Source organism: Podarcis vaucheri (genome assembly GCF_965113315.1).
Source record: "Podarcis vaucheri genome assembly, chromosome: 2".
NCBI classification, from domain to species: Eukaryota; Metazoa; Chordata; class Lepidosauria; order Squamata; family Lacertidae; genus Podarcis; species Podarcis vaucheri.
Window position 1 is genome coordinate 42,259,100 of NC_138760.1, and position 21,596 is coordinate 42,280,695.

Consider the following 21,596-nt stretch of genomic DNA (forward strand, 5'->3'; position numbering starts at 1 on the left):
TAACCTACTGGCCACAATATAATGCTTCTTTCGAGGCTGATTTCAGTGGGGAGAGGGGACCCTGTGGGCACCAGCAAAGGCTTCTGAGTGGGCATCATGTTTGCAGCCACCAGTGCATATACATAGCAGCCTTAAGTTCCTTAGCACACAGCAGTTGTCATCTTCACATCCTCTTCAAGTCCGCAGGGAACGCTGCAGGAAGCGCCTTGCTTTCAGAGCTACAGGCCTGAGTAATGAAGTTTGTAAAGTGAAGATTATCTCCTGGGGAGGGAGTTCATCCATTAGTAAATGAGGCAGGATGCTTTTAAGGCGGGGGGAGCATCTTAAAAGCACTTCATTACTCCTGTCAGGACATGTACAAGGAAGCGGGGGATTAGATATATTTTCTTCATGCTGGAATGTTCTGTTAGTGAAACAATTGGATTTTTATCTTATAAGTGAAGGCGCATAGGAGTGTGGGTAGTATGCAGAAGAGGATTTGAAGTCTAATTTTTGCTACATCATGGGTGTAAGGGAATGGACAAACCAAACATGCATAGTGCCATGCGCTACTTTACGTAAGTGCCTGTTTTATTTTGATAGCCCATTAGAAATCTAGGGTGGAGTCCCTGATCTATTTGGCTTTGGGGCACATTCAGAAATGTGATAAACTTTAATGGGCACAAAAACCCAGTTATTTCACAGAAGAAAACTGCTAATGCTCTGAACCACAACAACCCCAGCCCAAACACGTGCCTAGCCCCCCCCCCAAAAAAAAATAGGCAAAGCACCACCCCAGCCAGACAGCACAAAAAATCCCTTAGGCAACACTAGTAAAGAGAAAAGACAAAACACCCCAAACAAAAAAGTAAGTGAACCCCCTCCAGCACAACTCAGCAAAAAAAGCAGGCAAATCCACCCTCGTGCCAATAAATCTAAAAAATGCAGATAAGACAAACACCCCATACACACACACACACACACACACACACACACACACCACCCATCTCTGAAACTGATCACTCCCCTATCCCCAGAATTATCAGGCAGTAGCAAGACCTTTTTCCTGTTCTCTTCTGAAGAGTTTCAGAAGTCTGGAAACCCAAGCTATACCCTCCAGCTGTGGAGAAAGGTAAGAGGGTGGAATGGCTGGATGCCAACACTTTGCTGTTTTTAACAACACTCCCATGCTGATGCCAATCTACTTCAGACATGCACATAGCAAATTACCAGAGGCTACCAAATGAATTAATGGAATAGAATGTAGACCTCTTGAGATCTATAAGCCAAAAGCTTCACTGTTGTTCCACTCAGTAGAAGTTTCTCTTCCATATTTTGCTGCAGTACATTTGCTGAGTTGGTTTCTCGTGATCAATTGTTGTCACTATGTTAAATTTGGAGGAATGGGAGCTTCTCCTCTGCCTACATAAAGGAGGTAGTTTACTTGACTGCCCTACTTTGCCCAGAGACAACACAAAGAATTCTCCTGGATTCAGTGGGGTTTGCCTGGAGGTTTGGTTAGAATTGCAGCCTAAAATGGCAATGATTTCAGTAGTGGTTATGACAGTGAGAAAGGGAATAATGGCCAAGACTTCAAAAGGCTTAGACTGGCATTGCTTCCATTCCAGAATCAACATGAGAAAGCAGTTGTATATTTACCAAATGATTGATCAGACTCATTACCAACTCAGAGACAAATGAATACAGTGGTACCTCGGGTTAAGTACTTAATTCGTTCCGGAGGTCCGTTCTTAACTTGAAACTATTCTTACCTGAAGTACCACTTTAGCTAATGGGGCCTCCTGCTGCTACCACACCACTGGAGCACTATTTCTGTTCTCATCCTGAAGCAAAGCTCTTAACCCGAGGTACTATTTCTGGGTTAGCGGAGTCTGTAACCTGAAGCGTATGTAACCCGAGGTACCACTGTATATGAACAGAACTGATACATGAATGTGCAATGTTTTATTTACACTTCCACTACGCAGCAGGTTTTTAAGGTGGCTTACAAAATGCTTCTAAAAATGCCCCTTGGTTCTAGGTTGCCCTCAACTTTGGACATGTTAAGCTTCTATAGCTGGGCTTCCCTGGTGGGTGGGTATTTCCTTCAGTGGGTTTCCTGTAATGAATTAGCTTGGCATGGCAAGTTGGGCTTTGCTAACTTGCTGCAGTTTTGTAGCTGGGAGGTTTGGCTGCTTGCAACAAGAAACGCCTCTTGGGCTACAGCTGAAGATGCTGGCCTGGCATAGCAACATCAATAAAAAATGGATTTTCAGCTTCCTTCAACCAAAATAAGCAATCAAGCCAGCTGCTTTCACAAGTGGAATTAGAGCGAGTTCAAGTGTCACCCACGAAATCATTACTGCCAGCTAGCTGCCATGTTTAGCCACTTCTTAAAATAAATAGCTTGAGACATCAGCATTTCTTGCACTTTTATTCCAAAGCTGAACTTACGTTCCTCTGTGATCCAGCCACCACTAGCCTGCAGGGGTTCTGGCATAAATTAAGTTATCCTCTTACTGTTGCACTCTGTATATGTTAACATGCCATCATAAATGGCCCAGCAGCAGGCTTGGGTCCTCCCCGCTAACTTCAATATCAGTCTTAAGGGTTACAAAGCATTAGTTAGATCATGCTATTAAAAGCAGTTCTAATCATCAGTGTTTCATTTCACTGCTGTTGTTTTTTGTGAACCACTCAAGTTAAGCCATTTTTAATCTACATGAAAACAGAACCTCTCTAATGCTAAAAAGAACCTTCCACTTAATTTCAAGGAACAAATTGGTTGGTGAGGAAGAAACACGTTTGTTTCCTCCGCTGGGTCTGTGTGCTGTGAAGCATCAGTTAAGTGTTAAGAGGAACATCTAAACGGCACACAAATTTTGAGCAAGTTGATTATGATTTTTATGTGTGCCCATGGAATTTATACCATCTGGAATAGATAATGGTAATGACATGACACCAGTGTTTGCTGTTGTTGTTGAAGCAAATTAAAATCTATTTAGAAAACAATTTTATAATATAGGGCACATGGGTATGTGAAAAGCTAAGTCCTGAACCCAGTAGAAAATGAGAAGCATTCAGCTCAAAATAGTAAAGATTTCCCTGGTACTTGGGTGTCTTGCTGAAAGGCAACTCGGAGCAGGAGTAAAATATCCAATAAGTGCCAATGAAGTCTTGATTTTAAATTTAGAAGTCTATCCAACGTGTTTCAGGATTATTACACTCTTCTCCCCTTCTTTCCAGTTACCGTAAGTTTCTTTTCTGATGCTTTTCACTGAAAAGAGGTTCTCCTTCTCTTTTTCTTTTCTGCTGCAAAACAGAACACACTGAGTAACTTGCTACAAGTCTCCTACAAGCACATTGTACACCCTGTGTACTGGTGAATCTCGTTTTCGTTTTTCAAAAGCAAGTTATTCAGATGACAAATAACAAATCTTACATTGTACCTCTGTGAATACTTAAAATGCAGTTTTACACAGAACCATAACAAAGACTACCACATGGGTTGTATTGTGGATTATTTTATGTGAAATGCCTGGCAAAACATACCCCATATTCTAGAGGCCTTTCTGGCAATAGCACTAGCTTCATTAATGCTTATCTTGAGCTTGCAGTTCAAGGAAATTCTGGATGGGAGAGTGCTGGTGGGAAATATTGTGTATCATTGTAAGATCACCATAGTTTGCTGGTCAAAGGGGGGTTCAGCAACAGGAGGATGCCTATCTGTCATCACTCTATGCCTTCCCCAGGCTTGACAGGAGATGTGTCACTCCAAGCCAGTGGAACTAAAAACCACTTCCCCATCTCTTTTATTTACCCCAGTAGTTGTTCTTTTAGATGAAAGTCTTGTGCTTATCCAAGGAGGCGGTTATGATTTCTGGTCTGTTAGAACATCTACTCTTCAACACTTAGGACAGGCGCTTTATGTGCTGTTATTTCTGGCTGGGCACAGAGTTAGTTTATACTGCTCCCTTTTTTATCCATCTTGTAGAAGATGAATGGAATGTAGCCCGCTAGGGCTTGCTACTTCATTACTTCAGGTTAACAATTGTTCCCTTTTTTCCAGCAAAGCCAAGAGTTCCCACTTGGCAATCTGTGTGATATAAGAAGTTTGTGTCCTCTGTGCTAAAATGGCATGCAAAGTGACAGGTTACTCAGTGATGTTTCCAACTTAACATCTTCTTACACAATTTGATTAAAGTACATTTTCACAATTGTACAAAACTCTTGAATCAATTTTTTTGCCTATTCTAGATAGCTTTTAAGTTTTCCTTAAGTTCAGCCAATTTCACTTTCGCTTAAAGAAAACTTGGCTCATTATTCCTGAAGCCCTGCAGGATTTCTTAAACTTGGATCTCCAGCTATTATTAGACAACAAGAAGAAGAAGAAGAAGAAGAGTTTGGATTTGATATCCCGCCTTTCACTCCCCTTCAGGAGTCTCAAAGCGGCCAACAATCTCCTTTCCCTTCCTCCCCCACAACAAACACTCTGTGAGGTGAGTGGGGCTGAGAGACTTCAAAGAAGTGTGACTGGCCCAAGGTCACCCAGCAGCTGCATGTGGAGGAGCGGAGATGCGAACCCGGTTACCCAGATTACGTGACTACCGCTCTTAACCACTACACCACACTGGCTCTCAACAACTATCATCCCTGACCATGGGTCCTGCTAGCTAGGGATGACAGCCCTAGAGTAGCTATGAAATGATTTCAGACTCACTTTGGTAGGTGAATAACTAGTACGACAAAGGCAAAGAGTTCATAACAAAGCAAACTTTAATGGATCCTGAGATCACTTGAGAATTCTCCTCCTATCTGACCATTTGAAGCCATTTCTCAGTTCACATACAGTTTTGCACAGAACAGTCCATTCCAGTAGTCAAAGCACATGTTTTGCTTCCAAGGGGAAACATTGCAGTAACATTAAAGAAAAACAACACTTGACACATGGATAATGTCCATAAAATTCTGTAGTTCTGGGTTATATGTACATAGAATTTGAAGCATGGTACTCTAGTGTGTATAAATGTGTGAATGCTCAAGACTGTAAATTGAATGCCCCACTTATTTTCCAGAATTTACATATAAGAGAAGAAAGGAGGAGTGGGGGATGGGTGGGGAGGGCAACAAAGCTCAACAAGTTTATTAGAAAAGTCTTCCTTCATAACATGTTCCTGAGTGTTTATCTGCCCACGAACTATTCCATGGGACTCCCCAAATAGTGCTTTTGAGAGCAACAACTGAAGGGACTATTTGAAGTGACTACATTTTGATCTTCAGTGTTAGAGGAATGTGCATGTGGCATGTTCCGCAGTCTCTGAATTCTGATGTGCCCTTAAATGTGTGGGGTGAGGGGGGGGCAGTTTATGACTATTACCTTGCAAAAAGCAAAACGGTTACAGGAGACTTAGAAAGGTGACCCCTAAGGCACTGTTTGCAACACTTAAGAGGGAGATGAGTGTGAGAAAACGGCTCACATTAAATAAAGTTTAGAAGGATCTGTGGAGGGGAATTTACATGTGAAGTTAACCCCCCCCCTTCTGCACAGGGCTTTTGTTGTCAATCCATCTAGCCACCTGTCCCATTATGTTAAAACAGGATCCCCGATACCGTGATCCGGATTGCAGGTGAAGGAAATGGTGATGGCGTAACGGGTGCCCCAGTGGACCTTTTCCACATGATGGAGGTTCTCGGAGCCAGAAGTGAAGAAGGAAACCCGGCCTGCAAAGAGAAGAACGTACAGTCAGGAGAGCGAAAGGATGCATGCTGTTTGCCCAGTGGCCAGTACTTAGGATACTGCTATCCCATGCCTACCCTGGGACATCTACAGATTTCAAGATTTGAATGCTATCCGAAAGCATGGTACCTGGTCCCCAAAGAACAAGATCATGCTACGTAAGATGCACACAGACAGACTGCAATATGAAAGACTGCTTTATTTAATGGATTTATTTATTTCCATGTAACCATACTTTGTTCAGGAGGGCAGAGACATGCAGTAACACAGCTGCCATGGAGCACAAGGTCTAGTGAATGCTGCCGCTATGCAGATTACTAGTAACATTCAATCCCGGCTGTCAGAAAAAAAGATTTTTGGCTTGGTTCTTGAGTTCTACAGACCAAAGCTGTTTGACAGCCATTTCAATAGGGAATACTACCCCTCTCTACCAAATGAGGGACCAAGCTTGCAGTAAGAAAACCCAGAAGTTTGCACTATACGGGATGTCTAAAGAGCCTGTTTATTTAATCGAAGGGCCCAGTAAAATAAAGAATCTGCCCTAGCCTACTGCATAGCTCACAGTCATGGTGAGGCAGACAAATGGCCCCACTGCTATGGGATGCCCCCCACCCCTCTCGTGTGTCATCTCATGAGAGCACAAACATCATCCTAAAAGGGAAGCGCAGAAAGATAAAGGCTGCTGCTAGCACTGGTGCACCAGCCACAACTCAAGCCAGCTACTGAACTGACAACACATAGTGAGAAAACCCAGAGGAGCTTGCTCTGCACGAGTTCCCCCATTAGCTCCTCCACTGAGCACACCAGCACTTTTAAAGACTGAAATATAAATAAACAGGAAAGCTGTCGTGAGTGCTGAGGCCATAATTAGGTTTATACACCAAATTCCCCCTGAGCTGAAAACATTTCTGCACGTAGGCAAGCGAGCACAGAGCACATGCACTTTCATAGCAGAACCTTCTCAGGTGCCCAATTTTGCCAATTAAAATGCACAATGTTTGAGATTCTTTTAAAAATTGCGGAAGTGCACAGCCAACATCTGAGAGTGGATTTCACACCTGGCTGTTTAAAGCAAAGTTAACTGTTCAGAGTCAGTAGGGCCAAATCTTTCTGTACAACATGTTGTTGCTAGTACAGTGAATTTTTGAATGCACATTCAAGGATTTTAGTTCCATCTACTATTTGGAAAAACCCAGCAACCACAAAAAATAAAGAGCTGGCATGCTTGAACTCGGGATGTTGTTGCCGTTTTTGGTTTCAGACAATCAACCCACAAGAAACAAATGCCTGAACGGTGACAGAATTTGTAATTTCAGAAGAACTGCAGGTTTCTAAATTATAATAATAATAATAATAATAATAATAATAATAATAATAATAATAATAAATTTTATTTATATCCCGCCCTCCCCAGCCGAAGCCGGGCTCAGGGCGGCTAACAACAATCAAATAAACAATCAAATAATCATACATTCTAAAAATATTTCATTATAAAATTAGTTAAAATCAAATTGATGGCAACCGATTAAGCAAGATTTTGTGCAGGTTGCCAGAGGAGGGGGTCAGGCTGCGCCCTGACCAAAGGCCTGGCGGAACAACTCTGTCTTGCAGGCCCTGCGGAAAGATGTCAGGTCCCGCAGGGCCCTAGTCTCTTGTCACAGAGCATTCCACCAGGTTGGAGCCGCAGCCGAGAAGGCCCTGGCTCTAGTTGAGGCCAGCCTAACCTCTCTGAGGCCTGGGACTGTTAGTTTACTTAGTTTATCTGTTAGTTTACTGTTAGTTTACTTTCTTCACCAACGGATACAAACTTTGCCAACTGGGAAGGAGGACTATATGGGTGAGGTAGGTGGCACAAGGCATATTAGACTTTCCAGGTACTTAAGAGTGGCATAAGCATTTGCCCAAATGAACGTTGTACTGAGTAGGGGCCTGCTTTTTACTGACTCTTAGAACAAGGGCAGGTGTCTGGAGCTGCTTAAGCAAAGAAAATCTCTTTCCTAGGCAACAAAGGGCTGGGGGAACTCTCAAATGGCTGAAGTTGCATGATTGTAGCAGGAGTATCTGGTTTTAAGAAGTGCTCTCTGCCATGCTACTTGTAAAATGTCCAGCTATTCTTTCATTGCTTCAAAACAGTTTATGCCAGGGCTTTATTAGCTACACTCTTGAGGACTTATTCACCTTCCAAAATAACAATTCCCTAACTATGAAATGCTTACTAACACACAAAATATAATGCCTATATTATACTAAACAAGATTTCAGTGCAATACTTCAATTTTTTTTTAAAAAAATAAAATAAATATGGAGCTACAGTGTTTATTCAAGGACAGCAGCTTTTATATGGAACACGAGTTATTATTATTATTATTATTATTAACTATTATTATTTAAATTTATATACTGCCCTATACCCACAGGTCTCAGGGCGGTTCACACGATAAAATCAGAATATAAACCCACAAATGGTTTCTGAATGTTTCTTGTCTTTGGGGAAGGTGCGACAAGCAAGCAGCTTTACTTTCTGCTAATTCATACTTTAAGATACATTAAAGTTTGGAACATTTTCAGCAAATGGCTTGGATCCCATTTTTGCAGGGTCAGAAACGAAAGGATCCCCCAACACCTCAAGCAGGCCAAAATGAATATTTACAATCACTATAGAAACTGAATGATTGCTTGAGGACAGAAGTGTGTTGCTAATGTGTAAGAAAAGGCAATTTGGCTTCAAACTTGGAAGCTGATACTGAAACCCCACAGGACTCCTGTAGCTCCTTAAAACATAATTGCAAACACAATTAGCAGTGAGGTGCCTTATCCCCCTTTCTCTCTATCACTCCCCCATGCCATTTATTATAGCAGGGTTCCCAACCTTTTTTGAGCTTCGGGGCCACATTTGGAGAACTGCCATAGACAATACAAATAACCCATTTTAACAACAAAAAACAAAAACAAAAAACGCTGGTGATGCTCAGAACCACTATCACCCTGCCTCTGGACAGGTAAGAATGTACATACACCAAAACAAATAAGAAGCAGGCAACCTCCAAAGAAACCCCCCCCCCCAAAGTCTGTCCTGCCTCTAGCCCAATAAAATCCTTAAAATTTTTTAAAAGTGTTTTAAATATTGGGAAAAGCACGGGTCCCTGATGGGCACTATGGGTAGGCATCTGATGGCACACTGAGGACTCCAGATCTATACTCTCTAGATATTTTGAAATTACCAGGACACAAATGGGTGCAATTTGTTGTTGCAAATGGAATTAATAAGCTCTCCACCCCACATGCAGCTTAAGCCTCTAAGCATGCAGCTTATTTTGAATCTTGGACATTGTGATATTTCAGCTTGTAAGCCTTGCTTATTCTTTGATTAATGAGGCAGATAATCAAATTGTGCATTCCAATATTCAGATAACCCATATTCTTGGGCTCCAGCTTCCATTAGCCCCAGTCAGCTGATGGGAGGGAAGATGAAGGCTCCCTACCCCAGACTTTCTCCTTACCCATTTTTCATTACAAAAGCAAGCTTCCCTATTGCTCCACAGTAATGGCAGGAGGAAGCACACCCACTAACAGTGCCCCTACTACATCCCTATTAAAAGGCTCAAGGGCCTCCCTTATACATGGAGTTGAATTTCGGATACTTTGATAGCAAGCCTGTGCAGCATACTTAGCAGTAAAAAAAGATCCTTCGTAATGAAGCAATCAAAGGTTTGGTTTTTTTAAAGACCAAAATTCCAAAGCTAATCAAATTTAATAAAATATGCAATGAAATCATGCATCTGGTCATAATTGGGTGGTCGCAAACAGAAATGGCAGAGTGCAAAACTAGATACTTCAGCCACCAGTTTCGTTTTTGCCTGTAGCTGTGAAGGATAACACAGGCAAAAAGTAATAATATCAAAACAAGCTGAAGGTCTTCTTGTCACTTCTGGCTGATAAATATTTACCAAGAAAGCTACTAGATCATTATCACTCATTATCACTCTGGAGAATTCATCATAATATGTGGTTGCTTCAAAGCACAACAAAGCTACAAACTTGAAAAGAGTAAGATATACTGTTGTTTCTTATTATGAGTTTACCTATAATATAACTTAATGGATTTTGCATGAAGCAGTGCTAAGATGTGGCTTTCCTAAGATGTGAGCTTGAAAGGCAAAAATGCTGCTTTATTATCAAACATCCTAAGGAGAATTATCAGTTGGTGCTTTGAAACCACAAGCATTAAAGAAGGGAAACTGAACAGCTGGAGGAAGGCCACTTCGTCAGATCTATACAGTTCTTCCTCCCAGGATAACAACATCTAATTCAACTATAATGATAACTTTAGCACGTACACACACACACCGTAACAGCCATAGCTTTTCCATAACCGTGGGAAATGTCTTATTTGATCAAGTGCTGATAATAAGTAATGTCTATCGTCTTACAAAACTACAATGCCCTGCTGAGAAGGATGACTGTAAAACTGGTTTAGGACTACAGTGTGTAGGCACTTCACAGCATGCTACGGTATCTGTGGTAAAAGACACATTGGACTTCTCTAAACATGCTGGTATGGTTTGTAATCTTCTACTCCCTTCTAGTGACTAAAGTTTTGTAAAAGATGCTGGATTCAATATGGCTGGCACTGTTGTGGGGGGGGGGGAACGGTTTCCTAGGCATCTGTGGCACCGCAGCTGGTTAGTAAAACATGCAGCTACCTTTCTGGCAAACTGAATTTCAAAGTGGTACCAGCAACAGGCCAGTGTGAAGTATTGTACAAGTCTGGAATAGCTTTTAGCAGATTGATACAAAGGCTTCCGAGTTCCTCACTTGACTGCGCTTGCAAGCTGTAGGCTGTCAATGAAGAAGAAGAAGAAGAAGAGTTTGGATTTGATATCCCGCCTTTCTCTCCCCTTCAGGAGTCTCAAAGTGGCTAACAATCTCCTTTCCCTTCCTCCCCCACAACAAACACTCTGTGAGGTGAGTGGGGCTGAGAGACTTCACAGAAGTGTGACTGGCCCAAGGTCACCCAGCAGCTGCATGTGGAGGAGCGGAGACGCGAACCCGGTTACCCAGATTACGTGACTACCGCTCTTAACCACTACACCACACTGGCTCTCTGGTGCCAACGAACCGACAAAAAGCAACACTAATGCTTATCCATGGTAATTAACAAAAGTTAATTGCACATAAATCCCACTGAAATCAATGGGTCAAATTAGTAGCAACAAACTTTAGTTCTATAAAGCATGACTACCTTTATTAGACTGAGCCCAGTGTCTGCTACAAAACCCTTCCAAACACCCTTCTGAGAGAGAGGCCATTATTGTGTTCTTTCCCATATTGCCAAATCTTTACAAATAATTCCTGGCCATTCCACTTTGGCACAAGAGTACCTGCTTTTCATTTTAGAAAGCGTATTTTTGCTTTCGAGAAAGAGAATGCAGGTAAATGTGTGTAACAAAATATAGACACATTCAGGGTTTATATTAGTTCACGTATATCCATTTTGGAGTATTCACCAGAAGCTTTTGAGCTGACAAATCCCAAACATCACATTCAGGTTAACAAGCAGCCCCCAGTTCTTTCAATTTTAAATCCACAGGGTATTCCGGAGAACATGAATACAAACCACTACTCAAAGATCTTACTTTTTTTTATAACAGCAGAAGCGTCTGGAGAAGAAAATGTTGCAACTGCAGATTACTTGAGAGAACAGTGAAGTAAGAATACATTGTGTATTATTCTGAACTAGACACCTGTCTTTGTAGCAAAACATTCAAATCCTACACCCAAGGAAAGTATCAGAAATTAAGGATAAGTGAAAGCTTATGAAGCAATTCACAAACAAAAACATATACAATCTGTATACAATCTCTACAATACACAAATATCCAGGTTTTTGCAATACTAATTGCCCACATCACATGCAAGTGGAATTGGTGCTGATGCCAGATATCTAAAATCACTGATTAATCCAAGTCTCTTCAATTCATCACTTCCCAAATTTTGCATGTGCTTGCTTACTCCTACTCTTCACCAGTCAATTATGAAGTAGTTAAAAGTACAAATACTATAAAACCTATTAACACAAACCACAAAATAGCATAGTATAAGTATCTAATTAACTCACAGCAACTTAAAACAATTAAAAACAACAAAGTGGGTACCAGGGGAGCTTCCTTTAATAGGAATATGTGAATACTCAATATGCGAAGTACATCTTCATTCCACCAGGTGCTCTTATAATATTCCTAGAGCTGGGCTTTTAAGTAACTATTACATTGTCCTAATTTCAATGTATTTTAATTAGAGATCTCTTAAAAGTTTAAGAAATGTGTCATCCACATGAATACTGCTAATGCCCATAAAAGAACTAAATCAGTCGTATTATTCAAAATAATTAGTTTTTAATTTGCATGGTTCTATTATTGTCTATAATTATTCTAAAACATGTTTTTAACCTTCTAATGAATCAATCACAACAGATCTGAAAAAAAAATATCAAGACAATGAACCACAATTTCACAAATTTGCACCTAGCTCCGAGCCCTGTATATTAGGGTTAAGCAGGTTTTAAAAAAATATTACCAGCTTCCCAAGAACTACATTCCACAATGGTTGGTTTGGTTTATGTAAAGCCACAAATACATATCATGGTAGTTATTTTGCAACCACTCAAATGTATCTACTAAGGAAATCCTTTGCCTTTTCGTTTGTAAAGCCATCCACCAAGGTAATCCCATCTGCACAAGGAATTCCATCTGTGCAAAAAACCTTTCTTTCCCATCTCTCCCTGCATCCCACCCACCAGCTTCAGATGGTTGGGGGAACCCCAGAACTGTTTGGCGAGGCACAGGGGGAGGAAGTCTCACTGCGCAGACGCAAGTTCTTCTGCTAACAGGATGGATTTATTGGATACAGCCTATTATTACAACAAGCAGGTAAAGTTCTATATTTGATAAAATGTACCGTATTTTTCGCTCTATAACACGCACCCGACCATAACACGCACGAAGCTTTTAGAGGAGGAAAATCCATAGGCATGCCACCCGTAGGCATTCCCTCCATAACACGCACAGACATTTCCCCTTACTTTTTAGGAGGAAAAAAGTGAGTGTTATGGTGCAAAAAATACAGTATATAGTTCACTCTCAAAAACATGTCAGTTAGAAGTAAGACTGATGCCTATCTGAAGGAAGCCTTCTGATTTCATCAGCAGTAATACAGCAGATGTAAACAATGGAGATGTACATATCCCAGAAATCCAAAGCAGATAAACATATGTAAGACATGTGTATTTACAGATAATTCTTCATAAGCCACAAGCTAATTCAAAACTATTATTCACACTACTGGGAGAAAGAGTATTGAAACATATCCAATATGTACTATGCAGGACGAGTTTAATTATTCCAATTATATTTGCATAAGTACTTTCTGTTCCTGAAAAAAATAATTCAATAAATCTTGCACCACATAAGACAATGAATCAAACTCTACTTCTGTGTTCTTAAACTAATTTTAAACTGTCTATAGAGAACCCAACAACAATAAGAGGTCACAGTCACTGAACTTTAGAATGTTGAAGCTGGATTCAGACCCAGAAATTAGCTCCATGGGTTCAGAAGTGCTCAGCTGAAAGGAGCACTGGAAGCTGCTGAAGTCTGCTCCAGCTTGGATTAAAATTCAAACCGGAGAAAATTTCTCAGTTTATGCCCTAGTTTAAATGGCTGCACCTGACACAACTGCTCCTGGGCAGCAAAAGCCCATTATTTCAGTAGACCACCTTGCCACAAGAATCTCTTTTGACTAATTGGCATTTCAGTAATCCTATTTTAGTATTCCTCCCGAAGAAACGGAACAAATCCTGAAGATCGTTAGGGAGGCACCATTGTGATTTTACTCAACTCCCACGCTGGCATGTTATCCTGGTGGAAAAGCAGTGAAGGAACTATTTACATTGTTTAAAAAACTGTTCTGAATCCAAAGACCTAATTAATCATAAACAAGTTTCTATTTCTATAGGAACCATAATCACTGACAGAAGTAGCTGTATCCAGCAAAGGACAGGGTGTCAAAAGATCAGACTAATTTCCCAAAGTCTCTTCACTCCCATGCTGCAGGGGAAAAAATTAAGAGTCCTCCACCTCGTCGTCTTCCTTGCAGCCTCCCCTTCCCATTTCATTTCCCCCACTTCAGATAACAACCTCATCCTAGTTGCAGGCTCATTCTACTGCCACCGATGGGCAGCCTCCGCAGTGCTATTAACCTAAGTATGCATGGCTGAGCTCTTCGATACATGAAGGTATCTCTCCCTTGAAATGCCTTGCAGAAAATTAATTTGAGAGTACAGCCGTCTGTAATGGTTTTGCAAGAATGCCCTTTTGCTGCATATCTAGGTGTGCAAGAAGCACCTGCAAGAAAAAGGATTCAAATTTGCAGCCCATAAGGTCATTGCCCTACTTGGAACATCTTGGCCAGGCAAGACATAGAAGGTTTAGAAAATCCTGTCGTGTTTGGAAAAAGAGGCAGCGTTTCCTTTCATTTGTATAGTAGCTTGGAGAACCAAAGTGTAGGCTGCTGGACCCATCTAATTCAGCATTGTGCTCTCACAGTAGCCAACCATACGGATGTGGGAAACCCAGCAAGCAAAATATGAGCACAAGAGCATTATTCCCTCCTGTGGTTTGAAGCAACGGGTGTTCAGAAACATTGCTGCTTCCAACTGTGAAGGTAAAGCATAGCCATCATGGTTAGACTCCTCCTGTTTCTTGCCTTCTCCTTAAAGGTAAAGGATGGTGTTTCCTGCTTGGCAGGGGGTTGGACTCGATGGCCCTTGTGGTCTCTTCCAACTCTATGATTCTATGATTCTATGATTCTATGACCCCTGACCGTTAAGTCCAGTCGTGAACGACTCTGGGGTTGTGGCGCTCATCTCGCTGTACTGGCCGAGGAAGCGGACATTTGTCTGCAGACAGTTTTTCCGGGTCATGTGGCTAGCATGACTAAGCCACTTCTGGCGAAACCAGAGCAGCGCACGGAAACGCCGTTTACCTTCCCGCCAGAGTGGTACCTATTTATCTACTTTGATGTGCTTTCGAACCGCTAGGTTGGCAGGAGCAGGGACTGAGCAACGGGAGCTCACCCCGTCACGGGGATTTGAACTGCTGACCTTCCGATCGGCAAGCCCTAGGCTCAGTGGTTTAGACCACAGCGCCACCTGCTTCCCTGCCTTTTCCTTAACAGAGTGCAAATAAAGAAAAAACTCTGCCCTGGTGCTCCCTCAAGCCCTCCACACAAGCCAGAAGACTTAGAAAAGCCCAGCGGTTAGCAGTGAGGACAAAAAGGCTTAGCTAGCAAGCCAGGTTGATATTTGAGGGCCTCTGTTAAAGCCCACTGACTTCAGCGTTAAATATTCCCTGTAGATCATGAGGAACAGCACAACAGGATCCAGTTTCCTTTGAACTAGTGAGCACTAGAGACTTATGGGGCTGCTTCAGATGCATTGCTAAACCATAAAAAAGAATTTGCTTTAAAATGATAGAAAGTGCTTTAGAAACAAATCTCTTTTTGTTCAACTGCTATTTTAATCAAGACAGAAGATGGTTCAATTTACTTTTCTATTTTCCATTTCTATAGTACCTTTCAAAAGACTACACAAAATATGTGATGCTGGGATTGTCTTGCCTATATAGAATCGCAGAATTGTAGAGATGGAAGGGACCCTTAGGATCATCTAGTCCACCCCCTGCAATGTAGGAATAGGCAGCTGTCCCATATGGGGATCGAACCTGCAACCTTGGCAGTATCAGCACCAAGCTTTAACCAACAGTCAATGCACCAGTTTTTGCATGTTGACATAGCCTTTTCCAGGTTTTCCTTCCAACAGCAGAAAAGAAGCTGTTATTACTGTAAGTTGAAATAACTATTTTAACATGTAGACTAAAAAGTCAAAATGAAGTGAATGAGCAGAAGCATTCAGCATACAAAAGCGATTAAACTCACCAAGGACAGAAGCTTGGAATGAATAGCGAAATGTGCAGATAAAAGATTAGTGTTAATGTCTGTCTATACAAGAACACTTACAGATAACCTCCGAAACAGAAAAATGTGCTACATAAACATGAGTCATCAATGGGATGAACAGGACACAAAAGCTGGTGCTCTTGAAGTCTGTGAGTATTGTTTCCAGGGGACTAGAAGGAACAGCAGTATTCTTTGAAAAGACCTTGTGCGTACTTAGGCAACAGTTTTCACAAAATAGTTTGGCCAGCTCATGGGATCGCCAACACAACCCTGGAAGCAGGCATGTGCCTGCAGAGTTCCTTCCATTCCCACCTCACCACACACACACACACACACACACCCTGCCTGTACACAACACCCTTCACTGGCATTAGACAAAGTTTTTTGAGGGGTTTAACAGCTGGGAAGGAGAGTCAACATTCTCCTCCACAGCTGCACATTCAGAATCACACTTGATGTGCAATATTTCTTGGAATACCATTTTCATAAATTTTCTGTAGCATCTTAGACTGCTTCTCTTCCACTACCACTCTCAATGGCATTTTACAAAAAGTAGCAATTGATGAGATAACCGCCCCGCATTTACCCTTGCAAAGATGAAAAATAAAGACTTGAGCCTCCTATCACCAAATTAGCACCATATTTCTAAAGAATGAAAAATAATCAAAGGCACCAGTGAATGCAGAACAGATGCTCAGCAGATATTGCTGGTGACATCCTTGGATAATCAGCTCAGAGCAGAAACAACCAGATATATAGGTTATGTGAGTGTAACATATGTAAGATTCAAGTATGAACTACTGGTAGTTATACAGTGAAGATTAACTCTAACCTGCTCGGGGTTCTACAGTCCTATTTGCCCCTTCATCCATAAAGACAAACCGTCCACCTCCAAAATCTTCTGTGTAGTCTGAGAGGTAAAGCAACGAAGTGTAGTCAAAAGAGCCGTAGGTCACCTAGGAAATAAAATCATCAAATAAAAATATCCAGTCCCATAGGGGTTTCTCTGTGCAAGTTTGAGGATCTTGGGAGTTATCATCATCACCACTGATTTATTAACTGCCTTTCAACAAGCAGGCAATTTACTCTTATTAAAAAGTGTTTAAATTGGGGGGGGGGGACCACACAAATAAATTTAAAACAAGACTAAAACGCTTGCAAAACAGACAAAAGTTCTTCTAGGGATATTATACTTAAACAACAACTTAAGGCGAAGAACATCTCAAACTGGTTTGTAATTGTATTTGTAAATAAATAAATATTTGTAAATATCTATTTCTTGAGAACCAATCTTGTCCAACTCTGTTGGATCGCATCTCTCAGAAGAAATGGATACGACTTTGAGCTCTCACACCCCTGTGGAGACATATCTAGAATCCTAGAACTCTGCAGCTATATAGCAGGGTCTCAGACTGTTATGTAGCCAAATCACTTTGTGGAATTTTCTGCATCATGCTGGCCCCATGTCAATACCTCAGCCAAACAGAACTAAAATAAATGCAGCTAAGAAATGTACCTTCGTATAGCAGATACAGATCCAAAAGGTACCTAATTTTCACTTCCTTTTTCCAATATTTAAAATCAGAAAGTTTCATTTTGTGACATTTCTTTTACAAGTATTGGGATATCAGCAACACTCGATTCTGCTGGTCCCCACAAAGAATTTGTGCATTCCTATCCTTTTACTACTTCATCTTTGCAACATTGCTGATTATTCTTTTGATCTGATAAACACTTTCCCCATTTGACAAGCATTTACTAACTGAAACAGAGTGGGCGAACTGTATTTACAATTACTGTTAAAGCAAGCTTGAAATCGTCCTAAGGAAGAAAATCCATTCATTGTGCCATCTGAAATGACGCCTTTCAAATCCCCTGCAACATTTCCCCTATAGGTCATGGTTGGCAACCTCTTATAAAACGCTGTATCATTCAATGTTATTGGAGCACTTTAAATGGATTTCTGAGCAAACAACAGAATGTTTCCCTTAGAAATTGATTTTTACTTCAGCATAGGTCACAGTTTCATATTTCAGATATGAGAGGACCTTTTGAACGTGACTGATGCAATGTAAAATAATGTTTTGTTAATTTGCTAGAGCAGGCATAGGCAAACTTGGCCCTCCAGATGTTTTGGGACTACAACTCCCATCATCCCTAGCTAACAGGACCAGTGGTCAGGGATGATGGCAGTTGTAGTCTCAAAACATCTGGAGGGCTGAGTTTGCCTATGCTATGCCTGTGCTAGAGCCTCGCCCACAAAATAAACAAGAACTTTCATTCATGTCAGGATTTAGAATTCTATACCAAAACCCCAAATTCCCCGAGTCCCAACCCTAACCTTTAAAAACAAATACCAGAAAATATATTTAGCATTGCCAAGATACCACCACACAATTCTGGGAGGGAAACACAGAAGAAATAAGTTCCTCAGGTGAAAATCAAGGGAGATTTGAAAGGCTAACTTGAAAATTCATTGGGGGGGGGCATTCCATGAACCAGCATATGCTTTTTGGGATTACTCTACTATGTTATTTATTTGGTGGAGCAAAGGGACAGACAGCGTGGGGAGGAAAAACAAGAAAAGTGGGAGACACGTTTACTGTCTGTCTAGGGCTCCAACAGATGGAAAAGTGACTCAACAACACGCAGTGACTACATCATTCGAAAGAAAAAACAGAGATACGCCAGTCACTAAATTTCTGCTACTAGACTGTCCAACACAACTATTGTGCTAAGTAAAGCAGGAATGGGGAACTCCTGGCTCCCCAAAGGTTGTTTGGCTCCAACACACATCAGTCCCAGCTAATGTGGTCAACCGTCAAGGATTATGGAAGTCATTGTCCAAAAAACATATGGAAAGCCACAGGTTCACCATCACTGTGTTGAAGTGATACACCCTGATTTATTTTTCACAACATGAATCAGTATGTTTGTGGGGGGGGGGAATTCAGGAGAGAAAACCCAGTACCTGTAGAAGCAGTTAACTTTTCTAAGGATTTAACACTGCTTAGAAAGCTACTTTCACACAGTTGTAAAATATAAACCCAATAAAATCACTTTAAAGACAAGGAAGTTTATAAACACTGGTGTTATTCAAAGGAGGAGCGACATTTTGCAAATACTAAATTGGGGTGCATGTTCTGTACACAAACATACATGCCTAAGTTTCAAGATTTCTTGTAGCTGTAATTTATTTTCCTGGAAGTTCTTACATAAGTACAAAACAGTTCGACTGTTGGCCTGTTATCTTTCAGTTTCTGTTTTGGCCCTTTTGCTTGCTTGTTTTTACAGCTACAGCCACAGACGACCAAGTATGGTAAGCCTTAACTGCTCGTGTATTACACAAATCTACAGCCCCCACCATACAGAAACGTAAAAAGCTAAAAAGGGGGGGGGGGGGTTCAATCTTAATGCTAATGGAGGACAAAGAGTTACAAATGCTGAAATCCATGTGATACAGCAATCTGAGTCTATCTAATAGATTCTCATCTGGAAGGATTATGAAAATCCAGCAGAATGTATGAAACAAACCAGACATGTAAGGCCAATGCGAGCAGGAAGAATATCTGATTTGGACAAGGAACACTTGGGTTCAAATCTCTGCTTAAGAATTAATTTGCTAAGTTTATCAACTGGAAAATGGAATTAACAATGTGATCCTATACACATTTACTCAGGAGTTAAACTCAGTGAGAGTTATTTCTATGTAAACATACTTCGAACTGAAGTATTAATCACAATAACTTGCTGTAGTAATGCAGTAATTACTTAGTAAATACATTTAGTACTTAGTAAATACAATAGCACACTATAATTAAAGAACAGATATGAAGGGTTGTTGGAGTAGAAGGGGGAAAACACACTAACCTTATCAATATGTGGGTGCCAGTATTCATCATGAGCTGTCTTGGCTTCTGAGTTGTTTATTCTAGAGAAGAAGGTTGGCTTCGTCAAATACATGGAAGAGGAGCTGATACCAAAAGTGAGAGCTATTTTTTGTTGGATTCTCTGCCTCACATCACTGCAAAGGAGAAAACAGCATCTTAAGTGATTGGGACGCTGTACAATGGCACAGGACTCAACAGTATTTTCTCTCTATAATAATACTTAAGCATTTATACAGTGTTTTCAAAGTGCTTCACGTACATATTCTCAGGAATCCTTAAAAAAAACTCTGTCTGATGCAGTCCACTAATATTATGTATTGCATATGGTGAGCTGAGAGTGTGTGGCCTGCATAAAATCACCTAGTGAGTCCTCAGCAGAGGCAAGATCAGAATCGGACTTCCTGATCAGTACTCAGCCATCAAACGACATCGTTGTCTATACAGTGGTACCTCAGGTTAAGTACTTAATTCGTTCCAGAGGGCCTCCCGCTGCCAGAGCACAATTTCTGTTCTCGTACTGAAGCAAAGTTCTTAACCTGAGGTAATATTTCTGGGTTAGCAGAGTCTGTAACCTGAAGCGTATGTAACCCGAGGTACCACTGTACTGACATGAGGACTCCTGAGAAAAGTGAAGCTGGGTCCTGCAACAAGATCTTGCATTGTATCCCCACTACCATCTGACTGGGTTGCCCCAGCCACTCTGGGCAGCTTCCAGCACCTACAAAAACATAATAAAACATTAAACACTTCCCTATACACGGCTGCCTTCAGATGTCTTCTTCTAAAGGTTGTATATTTACTGATCTCCCTGACTTCTGATGGGAGGGCCCTCCACAGGGATTGTTGACCTGCTCTCAGCTATGCTACGGAACCACAGCTCTATGACCAAACAGTGATACTACAAATTCCAGCCCACCCAGCAGCAGGTGACGCAAGGAACCAAGAGGCTCCCATCCGGCTCTGACAAAGCAGCAGACTCTGGCTGAGATCCTCTGACTGAGCAGCTCATCACTCAGAAATAGACTAAACTGCTTTTCTAGCTGCACTGTCATTTGCTCAGCCACCTTTGGTTATATTCTCTGGCCTTCCTGACCTGATTGCAAGTGTGGCAGTTCATCTGTGTGCCTACATTTATCCACTCTGCACTTGATAAGCTAGTAGAAGAGTTTCATTCAAAAAGTTGCTCTACATTAAAGAGCTCAGGATGCAGAAAGGATACCTCTTCCTAATGCCTATTACTGGGATAACATTAGATTCAGCAGATCAAAGGAAAGAAGAAGAATATGCTGACTTTTAATAGACTTAAGCCCAGCAAGGCTCTATACCTGGTTATCAGGCAAGCTGTCTCTTTATTGGAAAAAAGATAACCAAAAATGTTGCTTCTGACTGTCCTAAATTTCCATCAGTGAGAAATTTAGAAGCAAATAGCCAGTGCAGTAGACCCACATATTTGCACATGCACAGCTTGCTATACCCGCTGTACAGGTACCCTGACATGATGACCTTCAGAAAAGTTTAAGGCTCATCTTATCAAGCTGGCTTCTGCTGGTACTGCTTGGCTTGCATATTTTTTTGGAGGAAGACAGAAAGACTTCCAGAAGATATTTTTGGCCAGCATACATGGTGGGAATAAACAGGACCCAGCAGGAAATATGGCCAGCTTCCAAGCTGCACAAGAGTTATTATAGTAATACGGTTTCCATCTGTCACCAAAATGCCACTTTCCTATTTCTTAGGTCTACCAGCCAAGGAAAATGGAAGTTCATTCAGAAGGAAAGCTATTTTTAGCCAAGCAAATCAGTTTTTTAAAGTCTCAGGTATTTTATTTCAATAAGTGTTGCAGCTCATTTTGAAATCTTGCTCGGTGATGACAGCTTCTGTGCGCACTGTCTACCTCTGAAAAAATCAATCCAGCCATTCAGGTACACAATAAGCCTCTTTTGCTGCTGTTCCCTTGAGCTATCATTCTGCAGACC

The 21,596-nt window shown here is 41.2% G+C and overlaps 1 protein-coding gene across 2 annotated transcripts in view; it reads right to left on the reverse strand.

The window, feature by feature from the left end:
- Positions 1–4,737: 4,737 nt before the first annotated feature.
- The window catches only part of OGFOD3 (2-oxoglutarate and iron dependent oxygenase domain containing 3), a 41,189-nt gene continuing 24,330 nt past the window's right edge, over positions 4,738–21,596 (reverse strand). For both annotated transcript variants that reach the window (XM_082204575.1, XM_082204574.1), the window contains exons 7-9: positions 19,601–19,754; positions 16,563–16,686; positions 4,738–5,700 (exon numbers count right to left, since the gene is read on the reverse strand). In XM_082204575.1, the coding sequence (XP_082060701.1) occupies positions 5,564–5,700; positions 16,563–16,686; positions 19,601–19,754 (415 nt within the window). In that variant the 3' untranslated portion in view covers positions 4,738–5,563. The remainder of the gene's footprint in view (positions 5,701–16,562; positions 16,687–19,600; positions 19,755–21,596) is intronic.